At 42.6% G+C, this 18,785-nt stretch overlaps 1 protein-coding gene and 1 long non-coding RNA gene across 3 annotated transcripts in view; both read left to right on the forward strand.

Annotated features, from left to right (window-relative positions):
* The window catches only part of LOC138635270 (fibroblast growth factor 12-like), a 40,678-nt gene extending 23,435 nt beyond the window's left edge, over positions 1-17,243 (forward strand). For both annotated transcript variants that reach the window (XM_069722667.1, XM_069722668.1), the window contains exons 2-5: positions 6,287-6,397; positions 7,545-7,648; positions 8,267-8,465; positions 12,121-17,243. In XM_069722667.1, coding sequence (XP_069578768.1) covers positions 6,287-6,397; positions 7,545-7,648; positions 8,267-8,465; positions 12,121-12,272 — 566 coding nt within the window. In that variant the 3' untranslated portion in view covers positions 12,273-17,243. The remainder of the gene's footprint in view (positions 1-6,286; positions 6,398-7,544; positions 7,649-8,266; positions 8,466-12,120) is intronic.
* LOC138635272 (uncharacterized) lies at positions 9,543-10,263 on the forward strand. Its single transcript, XR_011312110.1, has 3 exons — positions 9,543-9,602; positions 9,867-10,006; positions 10,234-10,263. It is a non-coding gene; the product is annotated as an uncharacterized lncRNA (long non-coding RNA).
* Positions 17,244-18,785: the final 1,542 nt, after the last annotated feature.

An 18,785-nucleotide genomic window follows, 5' to 3' on the forward strand; every position in this document is an offset into this window, starting at 1 on the left:
TCCTCCATGTTCCATTAACTTCCTGTATGTTCCTTTAACTTCCTGTATTACCTTTAACTTCCTGTATGTTTCTTTAACGTCCTGTATGTTCATTTAACTTCCTGTATGTTTCAATAACTTCCTGTATGTTCTTTTAACTTCCTGTATGTTCCATTAACTTCCTGGATGTTCCTTTAACTTCCTGTATGTTCCATTAACTTCCTGTAAGCTCCTTTAACTTCCTGTATGTTCTTTTAACTTCCTCTTGAGACATTATCTCTAGAACACCTTCAGGTAATTTATTGAAACTTGGCAAAAAGGTTCACCTTTTAATAAGGATGAACTGATTAGATTGTAGTGGTCAAAGGTCAAAAGTCAAGGTCACTGTGACCTCATGTCTGTCCTTTTTCTGGTGAACGCTGTCTCAGGAACGCCTCCAGAGACCTTCCTCAAATTTGGCACAAATGTTTGCTTGGACTGAAGGAGGAGGGGAATAGATTTTGGTGGTGAGAGGTCAAAGGTCACAGTGACATGACCTCACCTGATTGCAATATCTCAGGAACACATTGAGGGATTTAAAAAAAAAAAAGATTTGGCATGAACATTCACTGAACGGTGATTTGATTTGGGGGTCAAAGGTCACTGTCCATTGGGGTCATCATGTTTCTCTCCATCACTGCACAGCTTATTGTGAAACATCAGGGCAGGAAGTGTCCTAGTGAACTGATGGAGACTCAACAAACTATAGACAGGAATAATTATCAATAAGTGTTTGATTGTTATTGTTTGTGTTATTGTGTGTATGTATATTATTATTATTATTATTACTATTATACATTACATTTATCTGACTCTTTTATCCAAAGCGACTTACAATAAGTTCATTTCAACCATGAGGGTACAAAACCAGAACAAGAATCAAGAAAATACAATTTCTTCCAGAAAGCCAAACTACAAAGTTCTATCAGTAAGTTCTATTTTAAGATACTAAAGTTCTACTGTTCAAGGTAAAGTCTGAAGAGGTGTGTTTTTAGTTTGTGGTGGAAGATGTTCAGAGTTTCTGCTGTCCTGATGTCGGTGGGGAGCTCATTCTACCATTTAGGAGCCAGGACAAAGGAGGAGGAGGAGGAGGAGGAGCGGAGTAGTGTGAGTGAATCTAGGAGGTTAAAGACCACTGGAGCTGCTGCATTCTGGATGAGCTGCAGAGGTCGGATGGTACTAACAGGTAGACCTGCCAGGAGGGAGTTACAGTAGTCTAGATGTGAGATGACCAGAACCTGGACCAGAACCTGGACCAGAACCTGGACTAGAACCTGGACCAGAACCTGGACCTCCTTTTGAGTGAGAAGAGGACGTATTCTCCTGATGTTGTGCAGCATGTATCTACAGGAACGTGTTGTTGCAGTGATGTTGGCAGTAAGAGAGAGTTGACTGTCGAGTGTCTCCGAGGTTCTTAGCAGTCAGGGTCGGGATAACAGAGTTGTTGAAGGTAGTAGTCAGGTCGAGGGTGGGAGAGTCTTTCCCTGGAAGGAAGAGCAGTTCGGTCTTGTGGAGGTTAATTTCCAGGTGGTGTGAGGACATCCACTGAGAGATGTCAGTCAGACAGGCAGAGATTCATGCTGCTACCTGTGTTTCAGATCTGGAAAAGAGAGGATCAGTTGGGTGTCATCAGCATAGCTGTGGTAGGAAAAGACATGCGAGTGAAGGACAGAGCCGAGAGAGTCGGTGTAGAGAGAGAAGAGAAGAGGAGGGGACCCGGGACGGAGCCTTGAGGGACACCAGTAGTGAGAGGACAAGATTCAGACACAGATCCTCTCCAAGTTACCCGGTAGGTGAGGTCGTTGAGGTCGGATGAGAACAGGGAGAGAGCAGAGCCTGAGACACCGAGGTCCTGAAGGAGGAAAGAAGGATCTGGTGGTTCACTGTGTCCAATGCAGCAGAAGGTCTAGAAGGATCAGGACAGAGGACAGAGAGGCTGCTCTAGCAGTGTGAAGCTGCTCAGAGACAGAAGGAGGACCGTCTCTGTTGAGTGGTCTGTTGAAACCAGACTGGTGGTCAAGAAGGTTATTATGGTGGAGATAGGAGGAGAGTTGGTTAAAGATAGCTCGCTCCAGAGTTTTAGAAAGAAAGGGAAGAAGAGAGACGGTCTGTAGTTATACATGTATATTATTATATATATATGAAAATAATAATATACATATGTATTGTTATTATATATACAGTATATTATTGCCGACAGGATGGATAGCCGTGGTCTGCGTCTTTTTACATGATGCAGTAACACCTCATTCGTCTCGACCATCTGCATGTTTAAAGATTCGCACAGTGACTATATCCACCAAAATGTATTTAAGTTAAGTTTATATAACAAGAAAAGAAGAAAAATGAAAAAAATAAGATACAAATTAATAAAACTAAAACATTTAAATGTGTTAATTCAGTTCATGTTTTTATATGTTTTCAGCAAAAATAATTCAGGACAAATAACGAACTATAAGGAGGTGGATTTAGAATAAAGAAAAACACTTTATAATGTCAAATAAGAAGATCCACGATCACATTAACAAACACACATGAATGTCACAGACTCATTTGAATTGTGCTAATTATTGCTGAAAACATAAAATCATAACAAAGTTGATCTCTCAGTTGAAGAGATGAGAGAATAATTCAGCTTCCTATTTAAATATTCCCTGTGTGTGCTTTTATTCTATTTATTGAACATGAGAGCGGATGGTTTCCTCTCATCAGCAGCACATGACGAGGTGTTTGAAACTCACAGCTCCAACACACACTTATAAATATACATCACGGATTACAATCACAGATGTGTCATGTCAGTTTTAAAATCTTCCAGATTCAGACTTTAGATTCAGGAGATTAAAGTGAAGCTTGTCGTACGGCTTCCACAACAAACCACATGACCGTTTCTTACAAACATACCATAAACAACACGCTAACTATGGATCACATGACTGCATGATGAAGCTGCGCATTAACTGCGTATTAAATGTTTTTAAATGGGTTTTCTACACCGTGAAACACAGGGCCGCTGTTAGAGAACAGGAAGTCATCCCTAACATACTTTAATTCAATATATATATATCAATGATATACTCTGACACAGTGGTGCAGTGGTTAGCATTGTCGCCTCACAGCAAAAAGGTTCCGGGTTGGAATCCGGTCTTGGGCCTTTCTGTGTGAGTTTGCATGTTCTCCCTGTGCTTGCGTGGGTTCTCTCTGGGTGCTCCGGCTTCCTCCCAACATCCAAAAACATGCACCTCAGGTTAATTGGTGGTTCTAGAAATTTCCTTAGGTGTGAATGGTCTTTGTTTCCGTCAGTCTCTCTGTGGCCCTTGGAGGGAGGCTGTAGCTCAGACAGTGGAGTGGGTTGCACACTAATCAGAAGGTTGGTGGTTCGGCCCCCAGCTCCTCCTGCCCACATGCCCAAGTGTCCTTGAGCAAGACACTGAACCCTAAAAAAAAAAAAAAAAAAAAAAATTGCTGTTGTAAGTCACTTTGGATAAAAGCGTCAGCTAAATGTAATGTAATAATATATGTATACAGCAGCAAATCAGAACCAGGGTTATTTCAGGGTGCGTTCAGGTGTCCTTCCAACAGAACTTTACAGTCTCATACAAAGTCCCTCTAACAGGAAGAAAAACCTCCATCAGAACCCGGTTCCTCAAAGCCTTCAAAATTAACATATTACAGTCTGTTTATTATTCATCTTCGAAAATGATAAATAAAACTCTGTAATGACATCATTGTTAAAAGGTGAATTCAGTTGGTTTCCAGCTGTGTCGGCTGGATGTTGAACATACGGAGACTTCACAGCGTGTGAATGAGCATGAATGAAATGAGGCGGCCATGTTTGTTTGTTGGTCAGGTATTTCTGGATTAATTAGATGGATCAATGACAGAAATAGTTTTATTTTAATGTTCTTCATGAGTCAGAAACTGGTGATGACAGAAAGTATTCTGAAGACTTTGACTGTGAGTGTTTGTGGTTCTGCACATACACAAAAAGAAATGGATGTTTTCTGTTCGTCATCTCTCCGTCAGACATTTGTTGTTGAGGGACGACAGGAGAGGTTTTTACCTGGTTTGTTCCTGGACGTCTGTCAGTCAGTCAGTCAGTGAGACGTTAAGTAGCACAGCAGCCTGCTCCACATTCAACTCTGTCTTCTGGTCTATTTCTGACCGAGTCCAGTCCTTCTGGCCCACATTGTCATCTGGAGCATCACTGCTGCTGTTCAGCCTCCACTGTGTTCACGTCCTCAGACCCTCAGACAGGACGGACGCTGTCGGGTGGGTGTGTTGGTGGATGTTGGTGGATGTTGGTGGATGTTGGTGGATGTTGGAGGATGTTGGTGGGTGTTGGTGGATGTTGGAGGATGTTGGAGGATGTTGGAGGATGTTGGAAGATGTTGGAGGATGTTGGTGGATGTTGGTGGATGTTGGTGGATGTTGGAGGATGTTGGAGGATGTTGGTGGATGTTGGTGGATGTTGGAGGATGTTGGAGGATGTTGGAGGATGTTGGTGGATGTTGGTGGATGTTGGAGGATGTTGGTGGATGTTGGAGGATGTTGGAGGATGTTGGTGGATGTTGGTGGATGTTGGAGGATGTTGGAGCATGTTGGTGGATGTTGGTGGATGTTGGTGGATGTTGGTGGATGTTGGAGGATGTTGGAGCATGTTGGTGGATGTTGGTGGATGTTGGTGGATGTTGGAGGATGTTGGAGGATGTTGGTAGATGTTGGAGGATGTTGGAGGATGTTGGTGGATGTTGGTGGATGTTGGAGGATGTTAGTGGATGTTGGTGGATGTTGGAGGATGTTGGAGGATGTTGGTGGATGTTGGTGGATGTTGGAGGATGTTGGTAGATGTTGGAGGATGTTGGTGGATGTTGGTGGATGTTGGAGGATGTTGGAGGATGTTGGTGGATGTTGGTGGATGTTGGAGGATGTTAGTGGATGTTGGTGGATGTTGGAGGATGTTGGAGGATGTTGGTGGATGTTGGTGGATGTTGGAGGATGTTGGTAGATGTTGGAGGATGTTGGTGGATGTTGGTGGATGTTGGAGGATGTTGGAGGATGTTGGAGGATGTTGGTGGATGTTGGAGGATGTTGGAGGATGTTAGTGGATGTTGGTGGATGTTGGAGGATGTTGGAGGATGTTGGTGGATGTTGGTGGATGTTGGAGGATGTTGGAGGATGTTGGTGGATGTTGGTGGATGTTGGTGGATGTTGGAGGATGTTGGAGGATGTTGGTGGATGTTGGTGGATGTTGGTGGATGGTGGATGTTGGAGGATGTTGGAGGATGTTGGTGGATGGTGGATGTTGGTGGATGTTGGTGGATGTTGGAGGATGTTGGTGGATGTTGGTGGATGTTGGAGGATGTTGGTGGATGTTGGAGGATGTTGGATGTTGGAGGATGTTGGAGGATGTTGGTGGATGTTGGTGGATGTTGGAGGATGTTGGTGGATGTTGGTGGATGTTGGTGGATGTTGGTGGATGTTGGAGGATGTTGGAGGATGTTGGAGGATGTTGGAGGATGTTGGAGGATGTTTGGATGTTAGTGGATGTTGGAGGATGTTTGGATGTTGGAGGATGTTGGTGGATGTTGGTGGATGTTGGAGGATGTTGGAGGATGTTGGTGGATGTTGGAGGATGTTAGTGGATGTTGGTGGATGTTGGAGGATGTTGGAGGATGTTGGTGGATGTTGGTGGATGTTGGAGGATGTTGGAGGATGTTGGTAGATGTTGGAGGATGTTGGTGGATGTTGGTGGATGTTGGAGGATGTTGGAGGATGTTGGAGGATGTTGGTGGATGTTGGAGGATGTTGGAGGATGTTAGTGGATGTTGGTGGATGTTGGAGGATGTTGGAGGATGTTGGTGGATGTTGGTGGATGTTGGTGGATGTTGGAGGATGTTGGAGGATGTTGGAGGATGTTGGTAGATGTTGGAGGATGTTGGAGGATGTTGGTGGATGTTGGTGGATGTTGGAGGATGTTGATGAAGACAAACGATGTGAGATCAGCTGAGAAGAGTTGATATGAAACATAGGAGAGACTGATGAATAATGAATGTGTTCAAAGAGTGTGACTTTTATTTTGAAATAGAGGACATTTACTGAAGTGTGTGTGTTCCTGCGTTTGTTGTGTTCACACTCTGAACTTCGTGTGTGTGTGTGTGTGTGTGTGTGTGTGTGTGTGTGTGTGTGTGTGTGTGTGTGTGTGTGTGTGTGTGTGTGTGTGTGTGTGTGTGTGTGTGTGTGTGTGTGTGTGTGTGTTGTGTTTCAGAGCCGCAGCTGAAGGGCATCGTGACGCGTCTCTTCAGTGAGCAGGGTTTCTTCCTGCAGATGCAGCCTGATGGAAGCATCAGTGGGAACAAGGACGAGAACAGCGACTACAGTGAGTCTCTAAGCTCCGCCCTGTTTCATGACTCTGAATTATTTGAAATGTTCTCTAATAATTGAGCAACAGTTCCGAGATGAAAATGTGATGTGAGGCGTTGAGGAAACATCTGTAAATTATATCTACACAGAAACATTCTCTTAGTCTAGATGCATGAAATCTAAAACTTTGAACCATAATGTGTATTTTTCATTTTCCTAAAATGGATTATATTAAATGATCTATTAGTTTCTGAACTGGTTTGATGTATTTTGGGGCGACAGTGAGCTGCAGCAGAAAGTGAGGAAGAAGAGGATGAGGGGAGGAGAAAGAGGTGGAGGAGGAGTAGGTGGAGGAGAGTAGGAGGAGGGGAGGAGGAGGAGGTGGAAGAGAGGAGGAGGTGGTGGAGGAGAGGAGGAGGAAGTGGAGGAGAGGAGGAAGAGGGGAGGTGAAGGAGGTGGAGGAGAGTAGGAGGAGGGGAGGAGAGGAGGAGGAAGTGGAGGAGAGGAGGGAGAGGAGAGGAGGAGGAGGGGAGGAGGAGGTGGAGGAGAGGAGGGAGAGGAGGAGGAAAGGAGGAGGAGGAGATGTTTGGATTCTCCCTCAGATCATCTCTGTGCCTGCATTAAATAAAGGAGGATTAACAGCAGCCGTCGCCGCAGGCCTCTTCCTCTTCCTCCTCCTCCTCCTCCTACTCCTACTCCTACTCCTCCTCCTCCTCCTCCTCCTCCTCCTCCTCCTCCTCACCCACTGCAGCTCTCTGTCCCTGAGGATTAAATCCCCCCCCCCTTTATTCTCTCAGCGTCACGTCAGCATCCTGTCGATGGTTTAAACCTCGTTATAAAACACAACTGATGAAATGTGCTTTTGTTGGATCTGATGTGGGAAGATGAGAATTATTGAAACAGGAGAGAATCAAACGTTCTGTTGACGATTTGAACTAAAAGAATTCCAACCTGCCTGAAAGGAAATCTTTTATTTTTTAGCTGTTTCTACCTCTGCAGTAACTTCCTGTCTGTCTGTCTGTCTGTCTGTCTGTGTGTGTGTGTGTGTGTGTGTGTGTGTGTGTGTGTGTGTGTGTGTGTGTGTGTGTGTGTGTGTGTGTGTGTGTGTGTGTGTCTGTCTGACTGTCTGTTTGTGTCTGTCTGTCTGCCTGTCTGTCTGTCAGCTCTGTTTAACCTGATCCCGGTAGGTCTCCGGGTGGTTGCCATGCAGGGGGTGAAGGCCGGTCTGTACGTGGCGATGAACGCTGAAGGATTTCTCTACACTTCAGTAAGAACATCAGCTCTGAAGACTTTTTTCTCTGTTCATGATTTTGTGTTTCAAGAAGTAAAAATTAAGCCTTACATTAGCGTAGCCACCGATGCTAACAGCAGACTGCAGCTGCTTCAAAGTAAAAGACCTCCAGAGGCAACGCGTTGCGTTGTTTTGAGTTGGGCAGCTTTTATTCTGAAATGTTTTATTGTGAAGCAGATAGAGGACTTTCAGATAATATATTAAAGTTTTAGTCATGTGGAGTTTGTTGATCTTCCAACGGCCTCACCTTGTCTCTGTTAGCTTGATAAACTGTTAGTGGTACTCGGTCTCCTGTAGGAGGTCACTCAGGAAGCAGCTTCCTGTTGGAGCAGCTTTCACAAAATCCAACATTGCAAGCGAAAGTACTGTTTCTACTTTTATTGGACAACATAAGCTGTGGTGGATTTATATGCTTCTTTTATTTTGAAGGAGTTCCTTGATAGAACAATCAGATTTTACAATGAATCATAACAACCAAGTGGAGACCAATAATTCAGTTGTGTGTGTGTGTGTGTGTGTGTGTGTGTGTGTGTGTGTGTGTGTGTGTGTGTGTGTGTGTGTGTGTGTGTGTGTGTGTGTGTGTGTGTGTGTCAGGATGTGTTCACAGCAGAGTGTAAGTTTAAGGAGTCGGTGTTTGAGAACTATTACGTCATCTACTCATCCACGCTGTACCGGCAGCACGAGTCGGGCCGGGCCTGGTTCCTCGGCCTCAACAAGGACGGCGTCATCATGAAGGGAAACCGCGTGAAGAAAACCAAACCCTGCTCACACTTCGTCCCCCGACCCATCGAAGGTGAGACACTCATCTAAGGACGCAGCAGGCTGCAGGCCAAAGGTCGAGGGAGTGGGGGGGGAGGGGAGGGTAGTTAGCCTAGCTTAGCACAAACCATGTGGACAATGTTAGATGCAACAACTCCATCTATTCATTGGACAAGAGACGAAATGTGAACGGAGTCTTCAGGTGCGGACGTCTCGACACATCGGGGGCGTCGCCAATAAAGAAAATACAAAATACTCATCAGGGAAATATTCTGCATTATCTTCATACTGACATCGTTTTAAAAAAGAAGGTTCAAATAGATTTCTGTCAGCTTGTCAAAACAAGTTCGTAGAGTTTCGTAGGTTCGTAGAGTTTCGTAGGTTTGTAGAGTTTCGTAGGTTCATAGTTTCATTGGTTCGTAGAGTTTCGTAGGTTCGTAGAGTGTCGTAGAGTTTTGTAGTGTTTCATTGGTTCGTAGAGTTTTGTAGGTTCGTAGAGTTTCGTAGAGTTTCGGTGAGTTTCGTAGGTTCGTAGAGTTTCGTAGGTTCGTAGAGTTTCGTAGGTTCGTAGAGTTTCGTAGGTTCATAGTTTCATTGGTTCGTAGAGTTTCGTAGGTTCGTAGAGTTTTGTACAGTTTCGTGGGTACGTAGAGTTTCATAGAGGTTCGTAGAGTTTTGTAGGTTCGTAGAGTTTCGTAGAGTTTCGGTGAGTTTCGTAGGTTCGTAGAGTTTCGTAGGTTCGTAGAGTTTCGTAGGTTCATAGTTTCATTGGTTCGTAGAGTTTCGTAGGTTCGTAGAGTTTTGTACAGTTTCGTGGGTACGTAGAGTTTCATAGAGGTTCGTAGAGTTTTGTAGGTTCGTAGAGTTTCGTAGAGTTTCGTCGGTTCGTAGAGTTTCGTAGAGTTTCTTTGGTTCGTAGATTTTTGTAGGTTCGTAGAGTTTCGTAGAGTTTCGTCGGTTTGTAGAGTTTTGTAGAGTTTCGTAGGTTCGTAGAGTTTCGTAGAGGTTCGTAGATTTTTGTAGGTTTGTAGAGTTTTGTAGAGTTTCGTAGGTTCGTAGAGTTTTGTAGGTTCGTAGAGTTTCGTAGAGTTTCGTCGGTTCGTACAGTTTTGTAGAGTTTCGTAGGTTCGTAGAGTTTTGTAGAGTTTCATAGGTTCGTAGAGTTTTGTAGGTTCGTAGAGTTTCGCAGGTTCGTAGAGTGTTGTAGAGTTTCGTAGAGGTTCGTAGAGTTTCGTAGCTTAGTAGAGTTTCGTAGAGTTTTGTAGGGTCGTAGAGTTTCGTAGAGGTTCGTAGAGTTTCGTAGGTTCGTAGAGTTTCGTAGGTTCGTAGAGATTTGTAGAGCTTCGTAGATTTTCGAAGAGTTTCATTGGTTAGTAGAATTTCGTTGAGGTTCGTAGAGTTTCGTAGAGTTTCGTAGATTTTTGTAGGTTCGTAGAGTTTTGTAGAGTTTCGTAGGTTCGTAGAGTTTTGTAGGTTCGTAGAGTTTCGTAGAGTTTCTTTGGTTCGTAGATTTTTGTAGGTTCGTAGAGTTTCGTAGAGTTTCGTCGGTTCGTAGAGTTTTGTAGAGTTTCGTAGGTTCGTAGAGTTTCGTAGAGGTTCGTAGAGTTTTGTAGAGTTTCATAGGTTCGTAGAGTTTTGTTAGAGTTTCGTAGGTTCGTAGAGTTTCATTGGTTCGTAGAATTTCATTGAGGTTCGTAGAGTTTCATAGGTTCGTAGATTTTCGTAGAGTTTCATTGGTTTGTAGAATTTCGTTGAGGTTCCTAGAGTTTCGTAGAGTTTCGTAGGTTTGTAGATTTTCGTAGAGTTTCATAGGTTCGTAGAGTTTTGTAGGTTCGTAGAGTTTCGTAGAGGTTTGTAAGAGTTTCGTAGAGGTTCGTAAAGTTTCGTAGGTTCGTAGAGGTTCGTAGCTTCGTAGAGGTTCGTAGAGTTTCTGCAGTGAAGCGGTGAGTCGCAGCAGAGGTCATCCTGCAGGAGCTCCCTCTGAGTTCGAGGACAAGGTGAATCTCTAATATCACAGATGGAGGTTTAACAGGAAACATGAAGCTCCGGCTCTGCTTCCCTCGTCCCCCATCATTTAAAAATATCTGTCAAGTATCACTTTCCTCTTCCTCCTCTTCTTTGTCCTTCAACCTGTCCACATCTAACTCCTCCTGGTTCCATCCTCAGTGAACAGCTTCTACTCGACTACAGATCTATAAACACGTCATCATGTTTTCATATTATGGAGCAATTCACTCTCAAGATATATTAGTCCGTTAGTGTTAGTGTGATCTCCGTTTCCATAGCGGAAACGGGGTACGACTAAGAACGGGAAAACAATCAGTCGCGTCAGTAGACTCTTATGTAATGTATGCAGTGTTTACTACTCCAGGAAGTAGTCCTACCCTTAAATTCAATTTCAAATCAATTTTATTTCTATAGCGCCAAATCACAACACAGGTTATTTCATGGCACTTAACACATTAAAGTCCTTACAGCAGAACTTTACAACATTACAACAATTCATCAATTCAACAATTCAACAATTCATCAATTCAACAATTCAACAATTCCCACATAAGCTAGGAGGAAAAAACTCCTCTTTAAGGGAGAAAAACCTCCAACAGAGGGAAGAAAACCTCCCTTTAACAGGAAGAAACCTCCGACAGAACCAGGATCAGAGGTTGGCGGAGCATCTGTTAACAGAACCAGGATCAGAGGTGGGCGGAGCTTCTGTTAATAGAACCAGGATCAGAGGTGGGCGGAGCATCTGTTAATAGAACCAGGCTCAGATGTGATCGGCCATCTGCCTCGACCGGTTGGGGTGAGAGGAGAGCAGAGACAGAAAAGGACAGCATAGAGATAGAAGAGAAGAACTGTTGGTGGAGACGACAAGCACAGAGCAGAGACATGCAGCTCCATGACGGGACATCTGGAAAAGAAAGAACAGAAACTACACGAGCGAAGGAACTGAATGGAGACAACAGATAATAAGAAGAAACTATGGGAGAGAAAAAGATGGTGAGGTATGAGTCAGTTAAAGAGTAGGAGCAACCACCTAGCAACAAAGATTTCTAGTCTCCAACTGAATAAATACAGAACATAGAAACACTAAACTGCTCAGCTGGCTCAGTCTGGTTGGAACAAAGATATCTGGTGAACAAAGATATCTGATGAACAAAGATATCTGATGAACAAAGATATCTTATGAACAAAGATATCTGATGAACAAAGATATGTAATGAACAAAGATATCTGATGAACAAAGATATCTGATGAACAAAGATATGTAACGAACAAAGATATCTGATGAACAAAGATATCTTATGAACAAAGATATGTAATGAACAAAGATATCTGATGAACAAAGATATCTTATGAACAAAGATATCTGATAAACAAAGATATCTGATGAACAAAGATATCTGATGAACAAAGATATGTAATGAACAAAGATATCTGATGAACAAAGATATCTGATGAACAAAGATATCTGATGAACAAAGATATCCATGTTCTCATGTGTTTTTAACATTTTAGCTCCGTGTCATGTGTTCAAACCAAACCGGTCCAGCTAGCCTCCGCTAGGACTGTAAGTGCGTGACTATCCGTGGTGTTACGGTTGTTGTACGATGTACAGCTCATCATCACTCAGCGGTTAACAAAATGTCGTGTCACCCCACACCCCCACCCCACCCCCCTTCCTGCAGTCTGCATGTATAAGGAGCCGTCGCTCCACGAGCTGGAGGAGAAGCTGCTGAAGCCGTCGAGGAGCCCGACGATGAACGGTGAGGAGCGAGCGAGGAGTCCGGAGCGGCAGGAGCAGCAGCAGGAGGACTCCACAGCGCAGGACGGCTCGTAGCCTGCAGCGCCCCCCGCAGGAAGGATGAGGAGAACTCCCATTTTAACACTCCCTCTGTTCAGCAACAACCACACCAACGACAACAACAACAACAAACAACGACGCCACGACGACGGCGACAACAACAAAAACAAAGGAAAAAAAGAAGCTAAAAAAAATTCTGGTAAAAAATGTTCTGCTCATGATGAAATGTTTTAAAATCAAATGGGGGATGGGGGAGGGGGGAGGGCCGGGCTGGAGAGGAAGAAAAATCAGGACGCTGATGATGGTGATTTACATTTTATGCAAAAAGCCCTGCTGAAATGGCGCCGGGAGGCTAGCACACTTACTCTTCATCGCCACATCATAATCATCATCATCATTTCTGTCACCACGTTGACAAAATGTTTTCCGAGTCGAGCGAGCGCTCAGAACTCCGAAGCTTTAAACCATGTAGAAACTTCACCTTTCATTTCTTAATGAATGCAAAAACTTTCGCACTTTCGACACGCCGCGCTTCTTCTTCTCCGTGTTGTTCTGTCCAATCAGGAGGAAGAGATTCTTTCTGTTCCGCCTTCTTCAGCTGCCACATCTCCTTCGGTTCTGTCAGGTTCTGGGTGGTTCTGGGAGATGTTCTGTTGCCGACACTGCCGATTAAAAGGCCCGGAGGGGAACTGAGAGACTTGTGCTCTGTGGAGGAGCCCGGTCAGGTGACCCACTTCCTGTGGAGGAGCCCGGTCAGGTGACCCGCTTCCTGTCTGTGATTCCTACACGTTTCCACCCGTCCTGCAGTGTTCGATCTGACTTCGTGAAAATCAGCTTTAAACCTGCTGCAGAGAGACGATCCGTCCAATCATGTCAGTTTAGTCACTAGGAGGTGGGCGGGGCTAATGAGGTCAGGGGTTCTTCATAAAATAAATACTTCATTCATATGATTTTAATCTACATTGTGTTAATAATCAGACAGGAGGATAAAAGCGGAGGGTTTTGTAGCCCTCAGCAGCGTCTGCAGGCTGCATGAAGTCACACAACCTAAATCAGAGGATCCCAAACTTTATTTAACTGCAACTTCCCAAAACAACAAATAAATAACAACAACATCCGGCTGCTGGTTCAACGCCAGCACGTCTCTAACGTAGGCATGATGCTTCGGCACAGATCAGATGGTGTCGGGGGGTTCGGTGAATACTTGGCGTGATGTTGGATGTGATCGGAGGAGCGTCTCTTTGCAGGACGACTTCATGGACTTCAGTGTGAAACTGCCGGTTTGGATGAGACAGAACGTGAAGTCTGAACGAGGAGCGTGTTCGTGCTGCGTTCAGGGTCTGATCACACGTGTCTCTCCGTGTTGAGACGTCGCGGGCAGAAATATTGCATGATGTGATTTCTAAAAGTGTAGCGACGCCCCCGCAGACATCGGGGGGTTAAATGATTTATTGTGTTGTGTAACTGATCCGGTCTGAACAGGACTGAACCGAGCGGCGAGTTGACTCTGGCCCCGCCCACCAAGGCATGTCCAAACTGTATGATACATGATATGATATGAAGTGAGAGGACTTCACGTGTTAAAATGCCTCAGCATGCGTTCAACAGCCTCAAACTGACACTTCATCTTCTCAACACGACTGTTTGTTTCGTTTCAGACTCCGCCTCCTGCTGTGATGCGTTCAGCTGCGCTGAGCTCCGATTGGGGAACGGCTTGATTTTAAGTGGGAAACACCACACCTTCAGTTCACGGGCCAATCACAGGCAGGGGGTGGAGCTTATGTTCACATCCGACCAAAGGCAACACGATCACCTGATGATGTCATCCCTGATCAGTGTCACAGCTGATCAATAGTTATTGATCCATGACTGTTTTTGTGATTCACAAAAAATTGAAGTATTTTTTTTATTAAATCTTTACGTGAAGATGGAAAATTTGATTAATTTTCTCGAACTGAGAAGATAAATCAGATTTTCAGCAGTTTTGATGAGCTAAAATTTGTTTTATTCATTTTTAAGCATAAAAACGTGTATTTGATGCTTTCTGGAGAAAACGATGGTCACAGGTGAACTAGATGAACGTTTCACGGTGCGTTAAAAAACCTGGGAATTCTCACGCTAAAACCCAAAATCATATTCGTCTGAATGAGTGACAGGAAGTGAGTTCATGTTGCAGATTTGGTGAGACGTTGGGAGACCAAAGTTTAAAGTGAACTTTCTGTATTCATGAGTTTATTTCGTGTTTCGGGATCTTTTGTCGTTAAAGTCCTAAAGCTGCAACGCCGAAGCTTCAGTTCAAACGTGCAGAAAGTTTTTCTCTTTAAGTCTTTTTTTTGGTATTTTGACGGTTTGGATGTCGGCTGTGACGTCACCGCCCTCTGCTGGTCACGTCCTGGTGATGTGTTCAGGTGTCGGCTGATGGGAGGACTTGTTAGCGTGTTCAACACTGCCCTGCTTCGTTCAGATGAAGATCACTGCCCTGAAAACTGAAAGCTGTCTCAGTCCGACCTCGTCTGAACTTTGTGAACCTTCGATTACACATGGAAAGAACAAAACGACGAATACTTGCTCGACACAGAACAAGTATTAAGTCTGGATTTATTAATTTTTTTATGTTGGTAAACTGAAGGTGTTGAATAGTTTTTTAATTCCAGAACGTAAAGTTCAGACGCGTCGCTGCACTGCCCTCTCTGGCCACTAGTCCTCCCGTTGCTCCTCTCGCTGCCACAGTTTCCCCAAAACATCTGGAGCAGCTTTTAGAAATGTTCATCCGTCTCCTCAGATGTTCTATCACTGCCTTCATCCTTCTCATCCTATCGTTTTAAAGCTGATGCCGTGTTTCACCGTAACTGTCAACTCAGCTGTTTTATACATTTTGCTCACATTAAAATCATAAAGTCACTGAATATTCACACATTTAATAATATATTAAATTTATGTTTTTTTTACCACATGCAGGTCCGAGGGGACGTGAATGAGGTGCATTTTTTTTTAACCTTTCTGTGATAAATGAAGAAGGAAAATAAATATTTCTGAGTCCTCAAGAAGTTAGTTGTTAATTAAAATTATAACTTTATTTTCATCTAATCAATTGACAAAAGTTTAATCTTACCTCAGTGTTTAAATAATCCCCCCAAAAAACATGATAAAACAGACCTCAGTATAACGGAGTCAAACACTGCGACAGGAAGATTTTATTTGTGTTTACGGGTAAATTGATAAAACTGGTCTTTGAACGCAGCGCTAATCCGATGATTTTTGGGAAACTCTGTCACCTCCCATCAGCCGACTGGAAATAAAAGACATAAAGTTGATAATTTCACGGTGTTTTCACGATGTTACATCGCAGAGTAAAAATGGTAAGAAATGTTTTCATGTTCATGATAAAAAATGCACTGCTAGCAAACACGCTGCTGTTTTGAATTCAGTTAAAAGTTCTGGAACAGGAGTGTGAAAGGAGGTGGGGTCAAGGTGGGCGGGGTCAAAGAGGTTGGCTCTAATTGGCCACCGCAGCCCAGGTGTATATTTTTCTGTTTTGAGATTGGTTTGTAGATTTTAACGGCCGGATGGACTGAAGGAAGGAACCAATCACAATCCACCGTACTGCCTCTGAGAAAGTCTTCCAGTCGGGACCGAAGAGACCGACAGCGTTTCCTCTTCCGGTCCGACGGGACGTCAAATGTTTGTAACGAGTGAATGACCTCCTCTTTGTGTTTCTGTAACCAAACTACTCGACAGGAATGTTGTAACACGAGTGTCTTTTCTTCACGTCGTCTGCTCGTAGAATCAGAACCAACCGAACCGGGTCCCGTTTTAAACAGTTGAACGCTGCCTTCATGTGTTGAGACGTCGCTTCAAGAGTTCCAGAAACACACAAAACTAAAATCACTGATGAGTTTCTTTAAAACTCAATTTAAGATTTAATTAAAAATATTTAAATGCTTAAAATCACAACTATTTACATTTAACTATCTTTTGTTTACAAATCTGTTTTTGTTTGTTTATTCCTGTTTTTAATTTTATGAGCTTATATGAAAAAAAATATCAGAAAAAGAAATCAAGAATGTTTCTAATTTAAGAATATTTTAGGAACGAAATGAAGAAAGTTTTAGTAATTATTAAAATTGAAAATGAAATAATTTTCTAAATGAAGCCAATGTGACTTTTTTTGTCCCCTTTATTTATCCTTTTTAAATCAAAAAAATAAATAAGGTATGATAAAAATATCAAGCAATAAATAAAAAAGCCATTTAAGAAAATATAAGATTAAATATTATTTTGTTTGTCGTCAGTCACATTGTGCTGAACAACTGCTTTATTTACACATAACTGTACATTTTATAAACCTGTGGGAAACAAACTGGTGAAAATATTATAAAGTAGAAAATATTTGCGAAAGTCTTGAAGTTTAAGCTTCACTTTAAAAACACTGAAAACTAACGGCACCAACTTTTATTTTGTCTTCATGCTTCACTGTTGATCACAAATTTTATTCAGACTTTCTCAAATCTTTTCAACACGAACTTGAATTTTCACGAGTTTTCAACAGAAACGCAGGTTTTTTAATTTGCGCAAAGAAAAAAGATCTCCATGAAGTTTTACGTGTCACCTGAAGGTGGCGTCCGTCTGCCAACAGGAAGCAGGAAGTGGAGAAAGGACACTCCGCAGTGAAAGTCTGTGATTTTGGAGGACGGCAGGTCAACCTGCTGAACTCTGCAATTTATCCAAAAACCGTGAGACACCGGGCCTGTAGGGGTCGCTGTCGCACCGGCGCAAAATGATGATGTCATTACCAAGCGACAGATGCCCCGTGGCGGTGAGTCGGTCGGCCTCTCGGGGGCGGGACGAAGACGAACTGTCGCCATGTTGAAATCTTTCTTTGTGTTTGCTGATGTTTGCACCTTTTCTGAGACACCTTCATATAACGATCATATTTAGAACTACGTCATCGCAACTACGCAGCAGGATGGAAAAGATGATTCAAAATAAAAAAGAACAACATAAGAACATCGTGTCGGACTCCTTTTTTAACGTGTTTGTTCCTTCTGTCTGCTGCACATAAATGTTTGGGGGCCGGGGCTCTTTGATTGACAGGCCAGTTCATCCAATCACTTCTGTCTCCAAAATATCAATAAAATGGCAGAACGAGTTCACAAACCAGCAGGTGGCATCTCACTTCGTTTCCGTTGGTGTTTACGCTCCGAGAATGACGTGGTCCAGTTCAGAAAACAATCTGTTTAACGAAGGTAACGCTCAGGAAACGTAATGGTCAGGAAACGTAACGTTTAACGTACATACGTTTAGCTTACGTAACATTTAACATAGGTAACGTTCAGGAAACGTAATGTTCAGGAAACGTAACGTTTAACGTACGCAACGTTTAGCTTATGTAACATTTAACGTAGGTAACGTTCCGGAAATGTAATGTTCAGGAAACGTAACGTTTAACGTACATAACGTTTAACTTACGTAATGTTGAACATATGTAACGTTTAACGTACGTAACGTTTAACGTACATAACGTTTAACTTACGTAACGTTTAACATATGTAACGCTTAACTTACGTAACGTTTAACGTACATAATGTTTAACTTACGTAATGTTGAACATATGTAACGTTTAACGTACGTAACGTTTAACGTACATAACGTTTAACTTACGTAACGTTTAACATATGTAAAATTTAACGTACGTAACGTTTAACGTACATAACGTTTAACTTACGTAATGTTTAACGTAGGTAATGTTCAGAAAATGTAATGTTCAGGAAAAGTAACGTTTAACGTACGTAACATTTAACGTACGTAACATTTAACTTACGTAACGTTTAACTTACGCAACGTTTAATGTACGTAACGTTTAACGTACATAACGTTTAACTTACGTAACGTTTAACGTAGGTAACATTCAGAAAATGTAATGTTCAGGAAACGTAACGTTTAACGTACATAACGTTTAACTTACGTAACGTTTAACATACGTAATGTTTAACATACGTAACGTTTAACGTAGGTAATGTTCAGAAAATGTAATGTTCAGGAAACGTAACGTTTAACGTACATAACGTTTAACTTACGTAATGTTTAACATATGTCACGTTTAACGTACGTAACGTTTAACTTACGTAACGTTTAACGTAGGTAACATTCCGGAAATGTAATGTTCAGGAAACGTAACGTTTAACGTAGGTAATGTTCAGAAAATGTAATGTTCAGGAAATGTAACGTTTAACGTACGTAACATTTAACGTGCGTAACATTTAACTTGCGTAACGTTTAACATACGTAATGTTTAACGTACATAACGTTTAACTTACGTAACGTTTAACGTAGGTAACATTCCGGAAATGTAATGTTCAGGAAACGTAACGTTTAACGTACGTAACATTTAACTTACGTAACGTTTAACGTACGTAACGTTTAACGTAGGTAACATTCCGGAAATGTAATGTTCAGAAAACGTAACGTTTAACGTACGTAACGTTTAACGTACATAACATTTAACATACGTAACGTTTAACTTACGTAACGTTTAACATACGTAACGTT

This window comes from Brachyistius frenatus, unplaced genomic scaffold (assembly GCF_029030835.1).
Source record: "Brachyistius frenatus isolate BFR_SWC_R1_liver_20210118 unplaced genomic scaffold, ASM2903083v1 Contig_299, whole genome shotgun sequence".
Lineage (NCBI taxonomy): Eukaryota > Metazoa > Chordata > Actinopteri > Embiotocidae > Brachyistius > Brachyistius frenatus.